This window comes from Punica granatum, chromosome 4 (genome assembly GCF_007655135.1).
Source record: "Punica granatum isolate Tunisia-2019 chromosome 4, ASM765513v2, whole genome shotgun sequence".
Classification (NCBI taxonomy): domain Eukaryota; kingdom Viridiplantae; phylum Streptophyta; class Magnoliopsida; order Myrtales; family Lythraceae; genus Punica; species Punica granatum.
This window is the reverse complement of record NC_045130.1, coordinates 2,162,832-2,183,818: the sequence shown is the minus strand read 5'-3', so window position 1 is coordinate 2,183,818 and position 20,987 is coordinate 2,162,832. Positions and strand designations below refer to the sequence as shown.

The 20,987-nt window shown below is 37.3% G+C and overlaps 2 protein-coding genes and 1 long non-coding RNA gene across 4 annotated transcripts; 2 read left to right on the top strand and 1 right to left on the bottom strand.

Annotated features, from left to right (window-relative positions):
- Positions 1-62: 62 nt before the first annotated feature.
- LOC116203986 (protein LITTLE ZIPPER 2-like) lies at positions 63-949 on the bottom strand. Its single transcript, XM_031535992.1, has 2 exons — positions 695-949; positions 63-588 (listed from the first exon to the last, which is right to left on the bottom strand). Exons 1-2 carry the CDS (start codon positions 796-798, stop codon positions 348-350), a joined length of 345 nt encoding a protein of 114 aa, XP_031391852.1. The 5' UTR covers positions 799-949; the 3' UTR covers positions 63-347.
- LOC116203987 lies at positions 380-2,484 on the top strand. Its single transcript, XR_004156326.1, has 3 exons — positions 380-467; positions 1,063-1,202; positions 1,792-2,484. It is a non-coding gene; the product is annotated as an uncharacterized LOC116203987 (long non-coding RNA).
- A 9,387-nt stretch (positions 2,485-11,871) lies between these two features.
- On the top strand, positions 11,872-20,027 carry LOC116204009 (kinesin-like protein KIN-UA). 2 transcript variants are annotated; one of them, XM_031536025.1, is made up of 19 exons: positions 11,872-12,242; positions 13,539-13,639; positions 13,747-13,869; positions 14,163-14,348; positions 14,757-14,978; positions 15,100-15,250; positions 15,451-15,600; positions 15,879-15,967; positions 16,196-16,399; positions 16,494-16,640; positions 16,940-17,074; positions 17,166-17,297; positions 17,648-17,786; positions 17,903-17,995; positions 18,527-18,694; positions 18,785-18,910; positions 18,994-19,137; positions 19,263-19,391; positions 19,475-20,027. In XM_031536025.1, exons 1-19 carry the CDS (start codon positions 12,044-12,046, stop codon positions 19,633-19,635), a joined length of 2,799 nt encoding a protein of 932 aa, XP_031391885.1. In that variant the 5' UTR covers positions 11,872-12,043; the 3' UTR covers positions 19,636-20,027. The 2 variants fall into 2 exon arrangements, with proteins under 2 accessions (XP_031391885.1, XP_031391886.1); XM_031536026.1 differs by having other exon boundaries at positions 12,044-12,242; positions 18,569-18,694.
- The last annotated feature ends 960 nt before the right edge of the window (positions 20,028-20,987 follow it).

Sequence of the window (20,987 nt, the reverse complement as noted above, 5' to 3'; positions counted from 1 at the left end):
ATGATGGGAAACCAAAGAAGAGCATTCTGCAGATATATAATTGTATAGACTTTCTGGAGGTATGTTCTTCATTTTAAGACCAAAATCATGCATTAAATTGAGTTATGCTAGATGTTGCATGAGTTCATTGGGACACTGAAACTTTTGGCCTTCCATAACATCCATAGTGGGGCAGTCCACTGCAACCGAAAGTTTATGAAATTATAAGTAAATGATGCTTCCCTCCAACTACATCCCTCTTCTCTTGCTCTGACAAGGACATTGATTGTGTACTGTCTTCACTTAGAGTCGGGTTGGAAGAGACTAAGTGGCAATTTATGAGTAGATATGGGGTCTATATCCTATATTTAACAGAGGGTTACTTCTTTGTTGATAACAGAATCTGCAATCGGGTAGACAACTGGTGGAGAGCAGCCAATTGGAGGGAACTTCTTCTGGAGCTCCGAAACCAGGACTAACTTCTCCTGGTAAAGAACATTAGCTTTCTTCCTCAGCTTCTCATTCTCTTCAATTATGCTTTGGTTCTCCAAGTACAGCCTTAAGTTCTTCAGTTCCATGTCCCTCCCAGATATCTGCTCACTCCTCCTCCTGATGAAAGGTACTCCCAGTTAGGCCATTAAATCATCATCGAACAAAGGAAACAAGTGTGATGAGATATAAAATCATCAGAACATATAGAAACTTGAAAACATACCTCATGAGTAAGTAAACTCGAACCTTAGATCTTTTTGATCGATGGGTTTTAGTAGAGAAGCCGAAGGATCGGGTAGAGACCCATTCTTCAGTGTTCATGCACATAGCTTCTATGACTTGAAGAATTTGTTTACGTAAACTGGAAGGAGAAGCTTCTCGGAATGCAGCTATGAAACTATGGTGTTTATGCTCTTATATAAATGTGAATTCTTGGGGGTATCGAGGTTTTGGTTGTGGATTATCTTTTTCTTGTGGTATAATGATGGTAGGTGGACTGATATATTCTCCTATTTTGAAAAAAACAGAAATTGCAGAAGATCTGTAGCTCTGTAAAATTTTCTTTTGTTTGTGTCCTTTTGGTGAGTACAGGGAGGCTGTAAATGTAATTCATTCAAATCCCGGACCTGTACCGGACTATCGCTATCTGTATTGGGAATTACATCACTGATGGCTGACGAGTTCCCGTCAAGTGGCTCGACAACAGCTCTCGACTTTCTGGTCCCAGTGAGGTCAGTCCTGCTCTCTCTTGATAAAATTTCCCATTGCTTTGCTTCTGTGCACATAGAAATTTCATCTCTCATCATGCAAGTGTTGAAACCAAAATGAATGTCCATTTAAGAGTCAAATGTTACATTGAGGGCTGCAAGCACAATAGCCTCTTTATTTCATCCCTGCATTTGATGGCATACAATCATGCCCGTTGGTAACCATGGTCTACCTCTACGGTATCTCTCGGGTTCCGTGAGGGCCCCCCCGAGTGTGGAATGTTCATTCTAGTGCATGTCTACTGTGTTCGTGTTAATTGATTCATGAAGTCTTTGTCTGAAAGCGAGAACCACAACCATTTCAGCTATTGGTTAACTTTTGGGTGGGTTTATTGGATGTCATAAGCCACACATCTAAAATATGCCATAAAATTACATTCATAATCCCGGGATATGTACATATCGGATACATGTTCATTTACACCCGGGATATGTGCACAACAGATACATGTTCATTTGCACTATTTTGGTTCTTGTCACATGCATAACGACCTATATTCTTCCGTTCATATTGATTTAACTTTGATCTAATCCTTCTTTCTCACTTTGAAAGGTTCCTCAATCAAAGGTAACTAATTCGACAAAGGCTCTTTTCCATCCAATCAGGCGGAGAAAAGGAAATGCTCCGTGCCTGCATTCCTTTATCGCGGAGAGAGAAATCGGGTGACGTGTCTGTTTATCTTTACAGCTGAATCCGGCGGGCGATCAACATCGAGTTTCCTAATAAATACTGGGAGGAATACGCGCAGATTTATTCGACCGCAATCATTCCGGATTGGACAAAGGAGAGGAGAGGAGACCCAATTCAAAGGGGAGTACCCAAACCACTCGATGCTCACCCATACTCGTGTACGAGTAGAGAGAGATGAATTAGTCAACTATTTCCTCATTGATATTGTTCATTCCTATCCCTTTGTGAGTGCAGCTTAGCCCCTTACCCCTAACAAATTATACGCCATTTGACGTATAGTCCCTCATGCACAAACTATTATGGTGTCCGCAATTAATCCCACAAACACACACACACACCCCACTCTCCCCCCACCCCCACCATTGATATTCATTGCACATATCAGATATATATATATATATATATGTAAAATAAATTTACTTGCCTCTCTACTTGGGTTCCACACCTGCATTGACTGTTTTATGACATTATAACTCATTGGTGCATCTGACTGATTCTCGAGAATGGTGGTATGTGTACTAAAGCAGGCCTCAGATACCTAGTCCTGCTAGTCTATATCATAGTGGGATTGTTTGGAAATAGAATGGAGTTAAACTTTATTCCATTCTAACTATATTTATATATATTTAATTGGTATTGTAATAATAAGATGGAGGGAAAAAATAAAAAAAAAATAATGATTGTGTTGTTGAATTATGAGAAAATATAATGAATAGTTGAGAGAAAATAATGATCGTGTTAAATTGTGAAAAAAGTTAATGAATAGTTGATTGTGTTAAATTGTGGAAAAAGTTGATTGTATTAAAAATTGAATTGAATGGTAATTAAGATTAAAAAAATTGATAAAAAATGGGAGGAAAAAATAATAATTATATTGTTAAATTAAAGATAAGTAAAGTTAAAAATATAATTATTACTTTTAAGAATTTAAGCTTAAGAATTTATGGGGTGGAATCAAATAGATTCATAGTGAGTTCGGAATTTGGTGGTAAATTGGTCGGATTTTTTGAATTGATTCATCGAATCCGGTAGATTCACGAGTCAGATTGGATCTACCTTAAAGGCTTGTTTAAAGGGGAAAAAATTTTGAGGAACTGGACGCATCCCAACCCAATGAGATATTAGGCCCTAGAAATCCTTCGATTGAAACATTGTAATTGTTATTTCTTTTCTTTCGTCAAAAATCACATCCATGATTATTAAATTGGACTTTTTTTTTTTGGATTTATATGGAGTTGAAGTTTAGTTAATTATATAATCAAGTGCTTAAGTTATATTCATTATGAGAAATTGCGCTCGCCCTGTTATGATAATGAAAATGTTTGAAGTTTAATTTTCATAATAAAATTACTCATTTTCATTTATTATTTATTATGATTTTTATTTCATTATATTACACCCATTAATCTCTCTCGTAATCTCGAAAAAGAAATTGTTATAATTATGGCATTTATAGAATTTTCATACCTAAACTCGAATGTTTTGTAAATTCACGAATTTATAAACCGAATATGCAAATCGAATATGTGGGAGCTCCATCGAATCTCCATGAATTCTCGAATTTGACAACATTGGTCTATAGAGGGCCGCCTCTGCTTTTGCTTCTTGTCACTCAAATGACCGATTCCATCCCCGTTTGATCATTGTGTCGGTGCATGGAAGTAATTTGTAGCTCTGCTGGGGTTTAATTTAATTAATTAACAGTCATCTCGTATTTAGATATCTCAGAGACCCTCACTCTAAAGCTACTTGCAATGTTAAACTTGTCCAACCATCGAGTATCGAATTCAAGATCTTTCCACTTTTTGATAGATATATCGTCGATTTTCCTGTGGATTGTAACCCGGAAGGGGAATTTTTCAATGTACCGCCACTGGGCTGTTTAGCCATTATTGGCAATGCAATGCAATGCATGATGGCAAAAATTATGATGGCTCTACTTTTGGTTTCAACTTGTGCATGATTGGAATTTGAAGAAACTCTCAGAAATCCCATACAAATACTCACGCGGTTGCAGTATATTATATTCGCCCTAATAATTGCACCATGGCGACGTACATACATGAACGAACAAAAAAAGAGTAATAAAATGAAAATCATCTGACATCTTAAAAATACTCTCATAACTCCTCAAAATGGTTGGACCAACACTTACGTTGTGTTTATTTGAACATAAAATTTCAGCATTTAAAGTTGAGTGTTGAAATTTCAAATACTTACTAGGATTCAAGTTTACAAAGTAGATTTTACAATGGAACTCTAACTTATGTTCTATAATGAAACATTAATTTCAGGCATTAGATCCTAATAACTTTTTATCTCATCCGTCCATTATTTACATGTTTTACTCGAGTATTTCTAGTCTTTTATATTTTCATTTCATAATTTTCACCTACAATACTATATCATTATTCTTGAATATTCTCGTCACATGTACCAATCGCATTCCGCCACGTCATCCATCATCGCCACGTCATTGAACCGGACCGTAAAAATCGATTTTTAAAGAAAACCGATCTAATATAGGCTGGATACGTTAGCGATAAGTCATCGACATATAAATGGGTTTTAATTTATATATACGTTAACGACACGCCATCGACACGTAAGCGAGCCTCCAATGTTATTGTACTCTACATATGACCCGATTAATTTGTGACGCCGTTGAAAGATTTATGGATCAAAATGTTGTCTTTAATACTAAATGGATTACAAAAAATTATTGTTCCACCATGAAACATAATTTGACGTTCCATTGTAGAATTTGCCCGGTACAAATTGTTCGGTAAAACAAATATGCAAGAATTGAAGTTCTTTGATAATATATTATGGGGTAACCCTATATTTTACCTAATTCTATTTTGGCCCAACTCTTCAAAATTTTATTAATTTTAATAGTTTTTTTTTTTATAAATTTTAAGGAGGTCAAATCGAAGATGCGATCGCACAAGAGGGAGGAGGCAGTGAGGGCCTCCAACGACCACGATGGCTAGGATCGGAACCACCGCTGTTTAAAATCTCCCACGAGGGAGGGGGACATTGGTGCAGCGGTGGCAAAAGTACTGACAAAAAGTATTTGAGGAATTAGATAGCTCCTTACATAATTTTGTTCTGAAAGCATTCTCTCACGAAGTGACCCGACTGTCCACAATTGAAACATCTCATGTTTGCCTTGTCTTTGTTTCCTATGCACTTTCCAGTTTTGCGCTTTGGGTTAGCCTTCTTTGAAGCCTGCTCGACATTCTTATTATAATGCTCGGGTTCTCCATTCTTTCGCTCGCGCTCGATGCCGGCTGCCTTTTGGTCACTAGACTCCATTCTTATGAATATTATCATTGTGCGCGAGGTTTACTCGCATATGCACCCACGAATTGGGTAAAGAGCGAATAACTGCCAACACTTGTTGCTCATCTATCATGTTCGACATAACCATTAGATGCTGCTCCATTGTGTGATCATGGCGCTTCTTATAGGCGTCAAACTTTAAAGTGAGTTGGTGCAATCTCGTAGTGGAGGCTCCACCATATTGGACTTTAACAGCATCCCAAACTGTCATTGCCGAGCGATACTTCCTCAAAACGCAGCATAATATCATTTCTCATGCTACCCACCAATAGAATGCGAGTCATACGATCTTTCCGTTTCCAAGTCCTTTAAGCTTCCTGGTCGCGAATGATATGCTGCTCAGTGGTCCCTTGTTCCGGCTCTTTCATTTGAACAGTAATGTTCTCCGGCATGTCTTGCTCCTCCAGGAGATACTAAATTAAAGAAAGTTCTCATTTTTTTACCACTCCTCCTCTTCACTTAGCTGCCTGTTCCCATCCCTCTGAAAGCAAAAGGAACCGGGGGAGATGTTGATATTATTGTCACTCCTCCTCTTCACTTAGCTGCCTGTTCCCATCCCTCCGAAAGCAAAAGGAACCGGGGGAGATGTTGATATTATTGTCACCAGCAAATACAAAATCCAAAAGCTGAAGAGATAAAGAGAACACGCGACTCAGGTTTGAGCAATCAAGTAAGTTCTTTAATTCTCTAATAATTTTATAGCATAGCATTGGCCGGAAAGAAAATCATTAAGAGACACCTAATATGACTATTGAATTTCCATTTGGCTTATACGGGTCCGGACCCATATCCACTTACACATTTGGAGCTCTATCAAAGCGGAGCAAAGATAAAGGCTGAGAGAGAATTACTAATAAGTTCTTCACAATTCGATAACAGTTTCATCCCCTTCTATATGTATATACTAAAACTATGTGTATACAGACTTCGCCTGCAAATACAAAAAATAAGGGAGAAGCCAAAATTATAAGAGAGGACAACAGTAGGACGCTTGAGGGTAAGAGCAGAAAGACATCTTTCGGGAAGTTCTTCACTTCGATATTTTCAATTCCTTTTTTTGTTTTTTTTGGCACAAATGCTATATGAATTAAATTATAAGCAGTTGGCTCACATATTGTTTACTTCACCGTAGAATCCTTAGTCATTAATTTGAAGTTCTTCTGGTATTAACCAAAGGCTTACAACTTACAGACATATAAGTTCTTTACTTGGGCAATTTCACGGCACAACTGCAACGAAAATTTTTTGCAATTGAACTTACCATAGAGTCCAAAGGCCAGCTCCATCTTTAAAAATTTTCAAGTACTAAGAGAAATATGTAAGTAATAATATAAAAAATATACAAGCTTTACTGATATTGTTAAGGAGATTCAACCATTGGAGAGAAATGAAACTCCAGGCTTTAACGTGCGTATGTGCATTATTAGGTTACAATTTCATTTCCCAGCTCTTCTAATGGATCCAAATTCAAATGGATGTATATATACATATATGTATATATAGCCCTAAATTCAATTGAAAGTCCGTGGGGTTCCAGACATAATTCGGTTTGTGAAAGTCAGCCCAAAAGTAGCCTTCGTGGGCCCAGGTTCAAAGTCCAAAAGCTACCAGCCCACTGGGCCCATTCTGTCCCTACTTCATCCTTGCAAATTGAATTTCAGAAGTTGATTCCCTAGTCCTCCATTTGTAGTAAATTCTAGTGTGGTCCCTTCATTCCACTAACTGTATTCAGTTAAGTACTCGAATTCCTTTCCTTCATCGAATACAACCTCTGTTCAGAATCATCGGGAATGACCTTCGTCCCAAAATATCTCACGTTTTATTTGAGCTCATATTCAAAGTCTCCGCACCTTTACACCTCTTAGCAACTGCATGTTCTGTATTTTCACAAAAATGACTCACCGGTTTAAAATAAAAACTAACACGCTCACGATCGGATTATCACAAATGATTATAGTTGTCACATATTGCAATATGATGGTAATACGTACGATGAAAATCGGAGCGAAGTGTTGTCACATCTAGTGTGATTGGTACCTGCCTAGCTTTCTTCTTATGGGGCTCCAAGGCTGAAGGGCATGGAAAATGCTGGGGGCACTGAACCTTTGCATGTGCCAGCCGAAGTTTGGGACCTCAAAGTAAACAAAAGTCCTAAATTGACAGATCTGGAAAAGTACTGATATCTATATGTATAAGTCAGTTGATTAATATCCTATATTGTTGACATATCCATAATAATGTTAATGATGAATCAGATAGTACTAAAAAAAACCTGAACTTTAGCAAATTAGACACGATGTATCACTAGAATTACACGCACGTTTTCATTTCCCTTTGGGCCCAGCGTAGTCCATGCACGTTTAGAACCAAACCGAAATAAAATGCACGTCGATTTAATACATCGCCTCGCATGCTTCTCGAACTCTTTCTAGTTCATGAAGTGCTTCTCAAGCTAGCATGCATTAATTATTGAATCCCATTGCATATGATCATTATGTGGAAGGTGCAAAGAAGAATCTTTGTTGTGTGTATCTATTAAGGTCCACCTATTCTCTCAAAGTCGAGAATTGCAAGCTTTTGTTCGATGGGTCAGAGTCGAAGGGCAAAAGCAAAAAAGAGGATCCTTAAGGCCTGCGAGGTGGTGGATCCTTCGATATAAAGGCATGGCTCCTTTTCATTCCAAAACCCTTTCCCTAGCCACGGACGTCATCAGCCAGCTAGCAGTAAAAGGTAAAGAGTTTCATGAGAGTTGAGCGTGATCAATATGCTTAAATCAATTAGGATATGAAACTGCGATAACGTCGTCCCGATTATTTTTTGATACCGATCGAATTTGCTAAGTGATAGGTATTTGCTGCATATATGCATGAACCAATAACATGGTAGATAATTCTTTCATATCACGTGCTTGTCCTCTCGCGTTACATATATCCTAGTCGACAAATTGTTAGAACTTCTTCCATGCACACATGGAAACAACCAGATATAAACTATATGCACCTCGTTCTCACTCTTTAATAATGCAACGCTCTTGTTTCATTAATATCAAATATAGGTTAGCTCATGCAATCAAAAGAAAGATTTACTACTTTTCTCCATTGTACTAAATTTGAGTCATGTTGATTGAGAGGCCGTGAAAGGTAATGCATTAATTAGTGCATTAGCTAGCGCTAGATCTGAAGTAGATGGCCTGTTTGGACCAAATAGGATCTCGATATCGGGTTGAGATGTTCGGGTCGGAATCTAAAGAATTGGATGAAATTAAATGCTTGTCATACATGTCTATATCGACTATATAAATGTGTAGTTAAGATTTAATTCAAGAGAGATAGTTGAGTGAATCCATTCAATATGACTATTGACTTGCCAACCACTGATCAGAGAAAAGCAAAGCACCGCAAGTTCATGTGTTAATGTCATCAATTCCCTTTGCCTTTCAATCTCATCACAAACACACACGCATTGCTGTCAACTGCAAGTAGGTGGGAACTTTACAAATGACGAGGAACATTGACCGGGGGTGTGTTTTGGATTTAAATTTTTTTTTTTAATTCAATCCAATTTCATTTATTTTTAATTTAACAATATAATTATTAATTTTTTATTTTTTAAAATTTGTTTAATCATTCAATTCAATTTTTAATACTAAATTCCTTCAACTATTCATCACTTTTTTCACAATTCAACAACACAATCATTACTTTATCTCAACTATTCATTATTTTTTCACAATTTTTTTCGTAATTCAAAAACATAATCATTACAAATTAATTAAAACTAAAACTCAACTCAACTCTACATTCTGATTTGCTCCTCTCTCTCTCTCTCTCTCCCTCCTTCAATTGACGAGTCCAATGGACGCAAAATGAATGTACAATTACAAATGGAGCAATATCGACCAATCTGCACATATGTTTGACCCACCAATAACATTTGGCAATCAATTGACTGGGCTAGTAAGCAAGATCAATTGATCTTTCAATTCATTCACGCAATATGACATGATATGATGATCGATGCCTTGTTCCACTTGGAATGATGTCTACATAGCTGGGTCCTTCCTACATACATCATTTTCCAATCTAGTGTAAATTGTCATGGGCGGGTACTTTCGAAACTTAACTGAATTTTGGATTAAGAAAAAAGTGATTATTGCATATCTCTTTCCAAGTATATATAATTCCAGTACCCGTGCTTGACTCATCAGCTACCGAATGTATAGAAAGGAATTACATAAACAACTGCTGATACGTTGTTATTACTAGTACACATAAAATATAGGGTTGTCCTTGTTGTACTAGGCCCCATAGAGTCATGAAGAAGGCCCAACGCAAGTTCGAGATATATACGCCACATTACACGGAACCTTTTTCTCTGGGGAGGGGACTATAATTGTATATAGATGGAGAGGGGAGTTGTACCATAAATTGGAGCCTTGACCGCTACAGTATTCGGGGGGCACATATTAATTTGGGCTATCAAACTATACAGCCTTTTTCACATCTCATTTCCCCTTTAATTTCATGTCCTCAACTTTCATCGATTTGTTGGGTCACACTAAAGAGATATTATTGATTACGATTAGAATTTGTTTCTTTTCCCCTTAATGTGCGAGCATGATTGCAATTCTCAAGTGTCCTTTTTGATGCCATTGCCCCTTTAAGATACACGTACCCAAAGGTGGGCAAATTAAATAGATATTTTATATGTATCATGACTTTACAATTTCAAATGTTGATGGAGGGTAAAATGTCACTCTTTTTGGCTCTTCTTCAAATTTTAAATATATTAAATCCTTTTTTGCTCTTTTTAACGAGTAACTTTAATTCATATGCACTCAAAAAAACTCCCTCCTCCCTTCTCTAGCTAGCTTTATCCATGTGTCCTGTCTTGCATTTATTTCCAGGTGCTGCTGCAAAATATGTGCAGATCCAAAAGGATTTGCAGTTGCAGATGAGAACAGTTTCATGAGAACTTTTACTTAGCTATGGCAAGCACTCGGATACCAAGTAGTTCGAGCATATGCTGCATTGTCAATAGTCGTTATAGCCGTTGAGCTGGTTGTAATGCTAAATACCTGTTAAAAAGAAAACGAAAAACCAAAGCCGTTTCGTATTTGAAGTTGCATGAGCCATGAGGGACATGTGAATCATCTTCAATGCATATATATAGCTAGTAGGCATCGTAGTAAACTGTTTCATACTCTTCACATGACCCTACCTTGGTCACGTTTAGTCTTCCATGAACAATCATCCGTTATTGAAGCCTAGCATTTCTTTCACGTATTGAAGGTACAAAATCAATTCTCACACGAGAAAAAGGATCAACTATCTTTTCAAGTGAAAAGAATCTTTATGATTGTTATCCATCTTTGTAAATTTTCTTTGCCTTTACATAATTATACGTGACTATTACAAGAATAACATCTTTATGCAACTTAAAATATAGATCTTTAATGATTAAATAAATTTTTCCTTACAGTTACAAGAGAGATACATAAACCTAAAATAATGAAATGATTATCAGATTTCAACTTAAATGTGGGCTTAATTTCTCAAACTTTGAAAACAAATGCAATGGAGCGTGTCTAAATCAAATTGTACAATTCATCGAATCGAAGTTGTAATTTTTCTAGCATAAAAGGGAAATGCGTATAAATAAACAAACAAAGCAAATAAGTAACAAATTATTACTTTATTTGTTTATTAAATCGAACTTAACTTAATTTTAATTTTTCCCAATTCAATATTACTTTTCTATCTTTTTCTTCAAATCCTCTCATATTTTTTCTTATATATTATTATAAATAATAAATTTTTTATATTAAATTATCTCAACTATTCAACATTTTTTTTTCTCAATTCAACAACACAATCATTAAATTTTCTCGGCTATTCAATATTTTTTCTCAATTCAACAATACAATTATTATTATTTTCAATCACTTTTATCTTTATCTTCTCAAATCAAACTAAATCAATTATATCAAATTTAACTTTATTGTAAAGAGTTAAAAGGCGGGGCCCACCATTCCGTCACACGACCCCCCGTTCATCCAATTCACCTTCCCTCCCTCACGGACGGTTAGACCCCACTCCGTACCTCCAAACTTCAAATCTCCGCCCAATTTTCTCAAAAAAATAATAAATAAATAACATAAATGTTTTCACTTTTTACTATAAAAATTTATTTTTACCACCGGTGTCATATCGTACCTCCTAATCTAAAATTGCGATCTCTGAGTTCAATATTCATCAGTGAACTTCTCATTATAGCTATATTTCTATACGAACTATCTTTCTACCATGCCAATACACTTCCCAGTAATATATATATATATATAGATAGATACACATGTTTATATATGTGCATTTTGAATATATATTATTTCATTTATAATGTGTCGATGATTCTAATATAAAAAAATAAAAATTCAAATAAAAATTTACGAGGAAGCCGCTAAAAACGAAAATTGAGCGTGAGATGTGATAGTTGCTAGCGCACTGCATTTTATCCTTTTATTAGATTTTTAAAGAAATTTTTAAAGGAAAAGTAAAAAGAGTAAAAAGGCCTTTTCTTTTTCTCCTACAATTTTCAACGCTAGTCTAATTCCTTCCCTTATACTTTGTCTCTTCAAACTCTTCCGAGAAAATTCGAACTCCATTTTTCTCTTCTTCCTCGGCAGCCAGACGGACGGTTTCTCCCGCGCGCGTCCTTCTTCCCCTCCTCTGCTCAATGCAGTAACAGCCGGCCGCCCTCGAGTTCACCCATGGCCACTGCCTTCGGGAGCAATTACAGGAATGGAGCTCCCCGGAGCTCGCCCAGGGTAGTCGACAGCAGCGGCAGGCCCCTCTCCGTGAATCACAACCCCAAATCCTCTCTCAAGTCCAAGCCCTCCGGCATTAGGAAGAGCAGCCCTGCCTCGCTTGGTGGCGGGTCTGCCGGAGCTGCAAAGGACGACGGTGGAGGCGAGTAGTACCTGACTCTGATTTCTTATGCGGGCTGTTGACTTTAGAGTTTGCTTGATTTTGGTCATGGTTCTACTTCGAAGCTCACTCCGAGCTCTGATTTGTTCCCTTCAGCTTCTCCCGCTACACTTGCGAAAGCGATGAAGATGTTGGTAGAGGTCGGAAGCTATATAGTCAGTTTTTCTATGTCTCGCGGCTTGAAAACTTCTATTCTCTGCCGTACAAACATAGCTTGAAAACTGTTCTTTCCCCCCTTAATTGGTGTCCCTATGACTGCGTCGAGCGTCCTGCAAATCTCATCGTATCGGTTTTTTTGGCTCATTTTTCCCTTGAAAAGAAATTTATTTAGGTAAAAAGAAACCGGGAATGCTTGTGAGAAGCTTAAGCTTGCCGTGGAGTTTTCAATGCTTAGGCTCCGAGTTCCTGGGTGTTTGCTAACTATTAAGTCTTTCTTACGTCCTAAGCTCGACATCGAAAGGCTTGTTTTGCAAGTCAAGTTCTATAGTTGCATCAATCACCCACCCATGGCTTCCACTGCACTCACTTTTACATCTTCATTATTGAGAAATTAAATTTAATGCCTTTCTCGGGAAATCTTTGTGCTAGGATTAATTGTGAATGTACTGGAGTCATATCCGGTCTCCATGCGCCATTTCCATTGATCTATAACAAAAGAAATTGTGTCATCAAACATGGACTTCGTACGTCTGAATGAGGGCTTACGGATTTTTATTTGCGATCTTTAAGTTTACAAGAGGAATTCCCTTTTGGAATTTTGTTTAATCTAGAAATTCTTTTTCCTTTTCTCTGTGAATATGGGTTGTTTAATTGCCGTGGGGTAGATGGGGCGATTTGCTTTTTGAAACTTTAAGTTTGATGTATAAGCTAAAGTTGTGTCTTACGTAAAAAGTGGCTGCTCTGCATGAAAAATTCTTTTCTGTTAGTTTATACCGGATATGATTAGTTTGTTTTCTCATTTAAGAATTTCCTCCAATTGGGACAGTAGATAGCAGGTTATTTATGAATATGTTTCTCCAAATTAGTTGCTTCTTAGGATAAAATGCGGCAACTCCAAATTGGAGAATTCTTTTTATTAGTTTAGATTAGATAGGATTAATTTCCTTTTATTTCCCTTAGCATTTCTTCCTATTCGGGGCTGCAAAGGAAAGGTTGATTGTGCAAAGCTTTTGCAAATTAAGGGCCATGATGTAATGATCTTGCACACGATTGGTTTGACTTATTTGATACTTCAACTTAGATTTTTAAGAAACTAGAAATTGGTATGTTTGACTGCAGTTCCTGGAAGAGTTCGAGTAGCTGTGAGATTACGACCTCGTAATGCTGAGGAACTGGTGGAAGATGCTGATTTTGGAGATTGTGTGGAGTTACAGCCTGAGGTACCTGCACGCAATTAACTATCCAAGTTTTACATGAGCAATTAAATGTCGAATAATTTTTCTGATGTTTTCTTGTACTCTAATTTGAAGATTATATTGTATTTCAGTTAAAACGGTTGAAACTTCGGAAGAATAACTGGGACACAGATACCTATGAGTTTGATGAAGTCTTCACTGATTCTGCTTCCCAAAAGCGTGTATATGAAGTTGTGGCAAAGCCCGTCATTGAGGTATGAAGTTGGGAACAAGAAGCAATGGCGATAAGGTTTTTACTTGGCGATGAGCAATCTAGTGGTGTGCTGGCGTGCCTTCTTTGTTTTAAATTTGTTCCAAATATATAAAGATTTGACCAGCTTAACTCCTTTCACTGCCATCCGAGTTGGTAGACACCTTGATTTTCAAAACTACACAAAAACAATTTGCCTCTTATTTTATATGCCATCAGATAACATTATATAGAAGCATGTCTCTTTTTGACATGTCTGTTTATATATGATCTTTTGTTCATAATTCTCTTTGGCAGAGTGTTCTGGAGGGTTACAATGGAACTGTTATGGCATATGGGCAGACTGGTACAGGTAAAACCTACACTCTTGGAAACCTAGGAGAGGAGGACACAGCAGCTCGAGGGATTATGGTGCGTGCTATGGAGGATATATTAGCTGATGTCTCACCTGAGTCTGACTCTATATGTGTCTCCTATCTTCAGGTGATTTTCTTTTGTTTCAGGCCTTGATTTTTTGCATAAAATGTATCTTCATTTTTATCACCAGCTAGTCCAAATTGTACTGATGGAAGTTACATTTGTTTTTTTTTTGGACCCCCTTTTCCTTCTAATATTAGAAACTGAGATAGAGTTTAAAACATCAAAAAATTTATATTTCCATTTGTTTGGGTATATAAACGAGAAAATGCTCCTTGTATTGATTTTCATGTTTGGAGGACAAATGTAAAGTCCATTTGTCTCTTTAAAAGACCGTTACACTTACAATCTCTTTTACAAGCACATTTGATTTGAATGTTAAAAAGCCAATATTTTCAGGTGAAACCATTGAAATCCAGATTAGTAATTCGAGTACGAATGATTGATGTAGTTCAATTTAACATATTTGTGCAGCTCTATATGGAGACCTTACAGGACCTTCTAGATCCTTCTAATAATAATATCTCTATAGTGGAAGACCCCAAAACTGGAGATGTTTCAGTACTGGGAGCAATCTCCGTTGAAATAAGGGACCAGCAGAGTTTTCTGGAACTTCTAAGGTTAGGGGAAGCCCATCGTTTTGCTGCAAATACAAAGTTGAATACTGAATCTTCTCGTAGCCATGCAATTTTAATGGTGAGTGAATGGATTCCTAATTTGATTTTTGGGCTTTTGAATTTGATTCGAAGTTCCTTGACATTTATATTGCAGTTTGCAAAAGTTGATTAGCACTGAGGATGCACCTGTTATGATGCAGGCACATGTAAGACGATCTATCAAGGATTCAGTTCTTTCAAGTGTAAATGGCAGCAACTCTCATGTTTCTAAAGCTCTAAAACCTCCAATTGTTCGGAAAGGGAAGCTTGTGGTGGTGGATCTTGCAGGTTCAGAGCGAATAGACAAGTCAGGTATGTTTTTGCATCCAAAATTCCTTGTCATGAATCATTAGCTGTTAGAGTATTCACTATGTTATGTTCTCACACTCATGTGATAAGCATCTTCTATTGTTCAGAAATTGGATTGGGTAAAAACTAATGTGGTTTTTACACGTGCAATAACAACTTATATTTAGATATTAGTACTAGTCTTTCTACTTTATGCGAGGCAGGAAGTGAGGGACACACACTTGAGGAAGCCAAATCTATCAACCTTTCATTGAGTGCATTGGGCAAGTGCATAAATGCTCTGGCCGAGAATAATTCACACGTTCCAGTTCGTGATTCAAAACTGACAAGATTGCTTCGGGATTCCTTTGGAGGTAAAATGCATTCAATATCCCTTTATTTCATTGTATGAGTCACAATCTGCTACCACTTGTAAATTTCTTTGATCAAGCATTAGAATGCAGGAAAATATGTCTTTGCTGTTTGCCATTGTTCCTCAGATAAGCAGTAATTAGGTGTTACAAAAACTCTTTTAGATAACAGTTGTCATGGTACATAATTTTCGAAAAGAATTTACAATAGCTATGTTGTTAGAACATCTTTTATGAATGCAATGGTCATGTTACAGACAGACTGTTTCAACTTTTAACAGGCACTGCAAGAACATCATTGCTTATTACTATCGGCCCATCCCCTCGTCACCGAGGAGAGACTGCAAGCACGATCATGTTTGGACAAAGGGTGGGTACTAGTGGTACTGGAGTTGTTATCATGATTTTATAGTTGCAACTTGAAATCTTTCACCTGCTTCTTAGTTTCTTTCCCTGATCTTTGCACTTGCCTGAAAAGCTTTTAGATGATGATAGTTCATTTTAATGGATCACTTTTCTAGGAGTGCAATCATGATTTATTTAAGAAGTCAGTTGTTATATGAGTACTTGGATGATGCTGAAGCTTTGTTTCCTATAGGCCATGAAGGTGGAGAATATGTTGAAACTGAAGGAGGAATTTGATTACAAAAGTTTGTCCAGGAGGCTAGAAATTCAGCTCGATAAGCTCATTGCAGAAAATGAGAGACAGCAGAAAGCTTTTAAAGATGAAATTGAGAGAATCAGTGTGGAAGCACAGAAGCGAATTTCTGAGGTTGAAACCAAGTATGAAGATGCACTGGAGGTATTCTTGTCGGTTTTGATGGATGAATTTTTTATGTGCTTACTGGTTAGTTGGATTTGATAGCCTCACAAAACTTGGATGCTTTCCTCCACAGGCAGAAAGATTGAAGTATCAGAAAGACTACATGGAATCAATAAAAAAGCTTGAGGAGCAACTGGTCACGAACCAACAAAAGCTTAGCAATGGAAAGATTAACACTGCTGCCAATGACACATCTTCTCATATAAATTCGAGAGAACCGGTGACAATACTTATGACTTTTCATTTGTCTTTTCTTTTTGGTTTTTCTTTTTTGGCCTTGTTGAACATAGAAAAGGAAATGATGCCCATTTAAATGCTTTTCCGTAATTTCCTCTTGCATTTTAATTCCGAGTCCTGGGAATGCATCCGCATATTCTTTATTGATCAGTCTAATATTGTCTTTTTCCTTTTTCTGGGCTCAGGCAATGGTGTTGGATTTTTTTTTTTTGATAAGTCGATTGCTAATAGTCGAACTTAAGCAAGCTTGACTAATTCTGTCACCTTTCTCATGTTACACAGGCTGCTTTGGCATCTGCTCTCGAGGAAGTTGCTAATCTGAAAAAATTGCTGGGAAGAGAGGCTTCTCTCAAAAAGGCAGCAGAAGAGGAAATCAACAACCTTAAAAGTCAATTATCCCAATCAAAATTATTGGAGGTGTGTTTGTGAATCTGAAGTACTTTCGTTTTGCTCTCAAGCTTGATTTTTGAAAGGATGACTTGACCTTTGTACTGATTTTTGTTATCAGGCATCAGCAAACAGTGAGATTTTAAAGCTTCAGAAGATGCTGGAAGATGAATCAAGGCAGAAAGAGAAAATTGAAGGAGATCTAGCAGCACTGCAAAGTCAATTATTGCAATTAAGTTTTGATGCTGACGAGGTATATTTACTCTAAACCTGTTATGTTCACTTATGGGTTAGTATGATTAGATGGTTGGCATTAGGGACAATTTGGTGGCGTTGTTTTGTCCCCTTCTGCAAAAGTTTACCTGCCCTCACGACCATTTCCTCTTTCCTGGATAAGCAACTGTTTGGACTATGGAGACTGAAATTTTTTTATACATATACTTATAGTCACGGAAAATAAACCTGAATTTCAGGAAATCAAGTATGGCATAGTAACTTATCCAAGAAAAATAGGCCACAATTGGTACTCGTAATGAAATGCATTTGTTTGTACTTAATGTTGGACCTAATGTTTGTTGAGCATACGTAAATGTACCCCTGCAGACGAGAAGGAATCTTGATAGAGGTGGAGGAGTCAATGGTCCTAGTGGCTTGGAGTCCCTCATATCACAGGCAAAGAATCAACAGGTCAACGACCCAGGAAATGGGGAGAAGGCTTCAATGGCCAAACTGTTCGAACAGGGTAAATAACCCGTGCCTGATTAACCAATAAACTGCCACTTTATTTTATAATATTGCACATTCAGTTTATCCAACTAATTTGGCTTTATTTCTTAATTTGTTCGGAGATTCTTGTAGTGGGGCTGCATAAGATCTTGTCATTGCTAGAAGCAGAAGATGCCGATATCAGAATTCATGCAGTGAAAGTGGTGGCTAATTTGGCCGCTGAAGGTGCTTCTTTTACTCCTATTAAACTACTTGCAGATCCAGCACATGTTCAATTTGTGTTTACTAAATATTTTCATTACTTTAGTATTTCTCATTTGAATGGCTCCTGATGCGCTTCTCATTTTACGAATCATCAGTTACCTTTGTTCTCGCCTGATTCTGTGGAACCTGATTTTTCATTTTAGCACTACTTTGTAAAAGAACCTCCAAATGGTGCTTTAACTGAATTTGTGCTTTCCAGTGAAAATGAATGTGCTGCATCTTGGTTAAATTAAATAAAAACTACAAACAAAAAGGTGTGCTGCATCTTTTACATGTACATGGGGGAACTTCTGCGATGTGAAGGAGTTTCTGATTTGTAGTTAGGTAATGTTGGTCTAGTTGGGAGAATATCCGTGTTGTTACATTCTAAGTGATTTCCTGCTTTATGATTTTGTCGAATCTTTCATGATTTTTGTTTTTTCGTCAGAAGAATCTTTCATGTTCACTAGATCGGTACATTCATAAAAGAAGCTATTTCTTATATCAAGATAGATGAGTCATTAGTACTAGGACACTCTCCCATGTGGTGTACAGAGGCTAATCAACAGAAGATTGTGGAAGCTGGTGGACTTAAGTCCCTTCTAATACTACTTAGAAGCTCGGATGATGAGACCGTCCACAGAGTTGCAGCTGGTGCAATCGCTAATCTTGCGATGAACGGTAAAGCATCTTGTACCATTTGCCAGAAGTCTTGGATTTCCCCCTCTTTTCATTTTTTTCCTTGATATATTACCATTTTTCCTCTCTCAGAAACCAATCAGGAGCTTATAATGGTTCAAGGGGGAATCCGACTATTATCAATGACGGCGGCAAATGCCAAGGATCCTCAAACTCTAAGAATGATTGCTGGAGCCATTGCGAACCTCTGTGGCAATGGTGAAAAAGCTTTAACTTCCTTTTTACAGAAAAAAACTGTCGCGTGCAGTTTGAACTAACCATAAATATATTCCGTTGCCCAGATAAGTTGCAGACAAAACTTAGAGGTGAAGGCGGTATCAAGGCATTGGTAGGAATGGTTCGGTGTGGACATCCTGATGTCCTTGCTCAAGTTGCTCGTGGGATAGCAAATTTTGCTAAGTGCGAGTCAAAAGCATCTGTTCAAGGTGAAAATGATGCATGCTTGCGATGGAGACTTCACTAAAAATACACCATCACGATCGACTCTACTTAATACATCACGCAATTTGTGTAATTATAATTTCTCTAATGACAATGATGATGATGACAGGGATGAAAAAGGGAAGATCTCTTTTAATTGAAGATGGTGCTCTCTCGTGGATTGTGCAGAACGCGAATAACGAGGCCACCCCAATTAGGCGCCATATCGAGCTTGCTCTCTGCCACCTTGCACAACATGGTGATTTCTTCAGCTTTCATTTTTATTCCAAAACTTATATAATTAGGCTATGCTAATGGATTACAAATTTGATATGCTTTCAGAAGCGAACGCTAGAGACATGATTGGTGGAGGTGCCCTGTGGGAACTGGTTCGAATCTCACGGGACTGTTCCCGACAAGACATAAGGACCCTTGCCTGCCAAACCATAAGCTCCAGCCCTACCTTCCAAGCTGAACTGAGGCGTCTGAGGATCGAATACTGAATGGTAAACAACTAATGGAAGCATGCATGCAGAGATGAAACGCAGTTTGATGAGTTATGGGGCATCTGCTTTCCTAGCTCCAACTAAGTCGGGTCACAAGGACTGCTCTTCCTCCACATGCAAATGACTTGCTTTGAATTGAGCTGCAGATTTGGTCCTGCAAAGTTGGTTTATTATGTAGGATCAGCATTACGTGTAATTAGCTAGGGCATGATTATGTTTTTAAGCTGTTTGAATGTCATTTTGCGTTGTTCCCGTTCCCGATTAAAATTTTGGGAATGTGTATATTACTGTGAAGCGAATAGGAAGGAATAGCTGTGGTATTGGTGTATGTAGAAAATAATTTTCGAGATAGTTCAAATTAGTTATGCAGCAGAGAACTCATCATCCCCCTTCCCATTCCCCCGTTCTCAATATACGGCGCAAACCGAACTTATGGCAGCAACTCAACGAGTAATTAGCGCAACGTTTGCACGCATATTAATGTCGATACAGTGATGATAAATTGGATCAACTTGTTTGACAGAATTTTGTCGGGGTCGGTCGAAGGTTTTCCGGGGGGGAGTCGTGTTCTGTAGTTTGCCTCGTAAAGGTGCTTCATTCAGATGAAGTGCACGTGCATGCGTGGCCCTAAACTTGCCCTAAACTTGGCTAGTACCCATATTAATAGCGTCTACCCAAAATAACCCAAGGGGGAAAACGAAGGGGAAAAAAACAGTTGTTTGTATGTATAGCCAAACCACACGGTCGAGAATGCCTAATAAATAAGGTATAAAGGGAAATTCAAAGAAATATATATATATATATATATATATATAGAAAAAAAAATGTAATATAGTGATAGACTATTACTTGATAATTAAAAGTTATTTCAATTTTAATTATTATTATAATACTATTTATGCCCTTACTAGTTAAATGTTGCTATTTTTCTTATATTAGACAGACCTATTGTTTCTCTTATAATCGAAAAAAAAAAAGAAGCCAAAGAGAAAAAAACACCTAGAAAAAAGAAAGCCCATACCACTTTAATGGCGTTTGCTCCCTCTCCTCGTAACTATTGACTAGTTTTGGTTCCCCAGCTCACACACACTCTCCAATAGAAACCGTCACTCCATTCAATGAAACTTTGCCCCTTTGACCCCTTCCTCTCATCTTCATCGTATTAATCGAAATACCCAACGAAAAAACAATGGATTAGTAGCTGTGTAATTTATTCCGTGTCTTCAGATTCATAAATAATATGTCATAATCTATAATCATCACTATTCACATTATTACATGAGGATTAATTTTTTCTCTTTACTGACCTGTTATACTATCACGTTTCCTATAGTTGATGTATGCGATTC

What these genes read in the sequence shown, in the direction of transcription:
- LOC116204009 (XM_031536025.1), top strand. Translation starts at nt 12,044, where the DNA reads ATGGCCACTGCCTTCGGGAGCAATTACAGGAATGGAGCTCCCCGGAGC. An exon ending in GTGTGGAGTTACAGCCTGAG is followed by an intron (nt 13,640 to 13,746) that starts GTACCTGCACGC and finishes ATTGTATTTCAG; the next exon opens with TTAAAACGGTTGAAACTTCG. An exon ending in GGCTAATTTGGCCGCTGAAG is followed by an intron (nt 17,996 to 18,526) that starts GTGCTTCTTTTA and finishes ATATCAAGATAG; the next exon opens with ATGAGTCATTAGTACTAGGA.
- LOC116203986 (XM_031535992.1), bottom strand. Translation starts at nt 798, where the DNA reads ATGTGCATGAACACTGAAGAATGGGTCTCTACCCGATCCTTCGGCTTC. An exon ending in CGAGTTTACTTACTCATGAG is followed by an intron (nt 589 to 694) that starts GTATGTTTTCAA and finishes ACCTTTCATCAG; the next exon opens with GAGGAGGAGTGAGCAGATAT.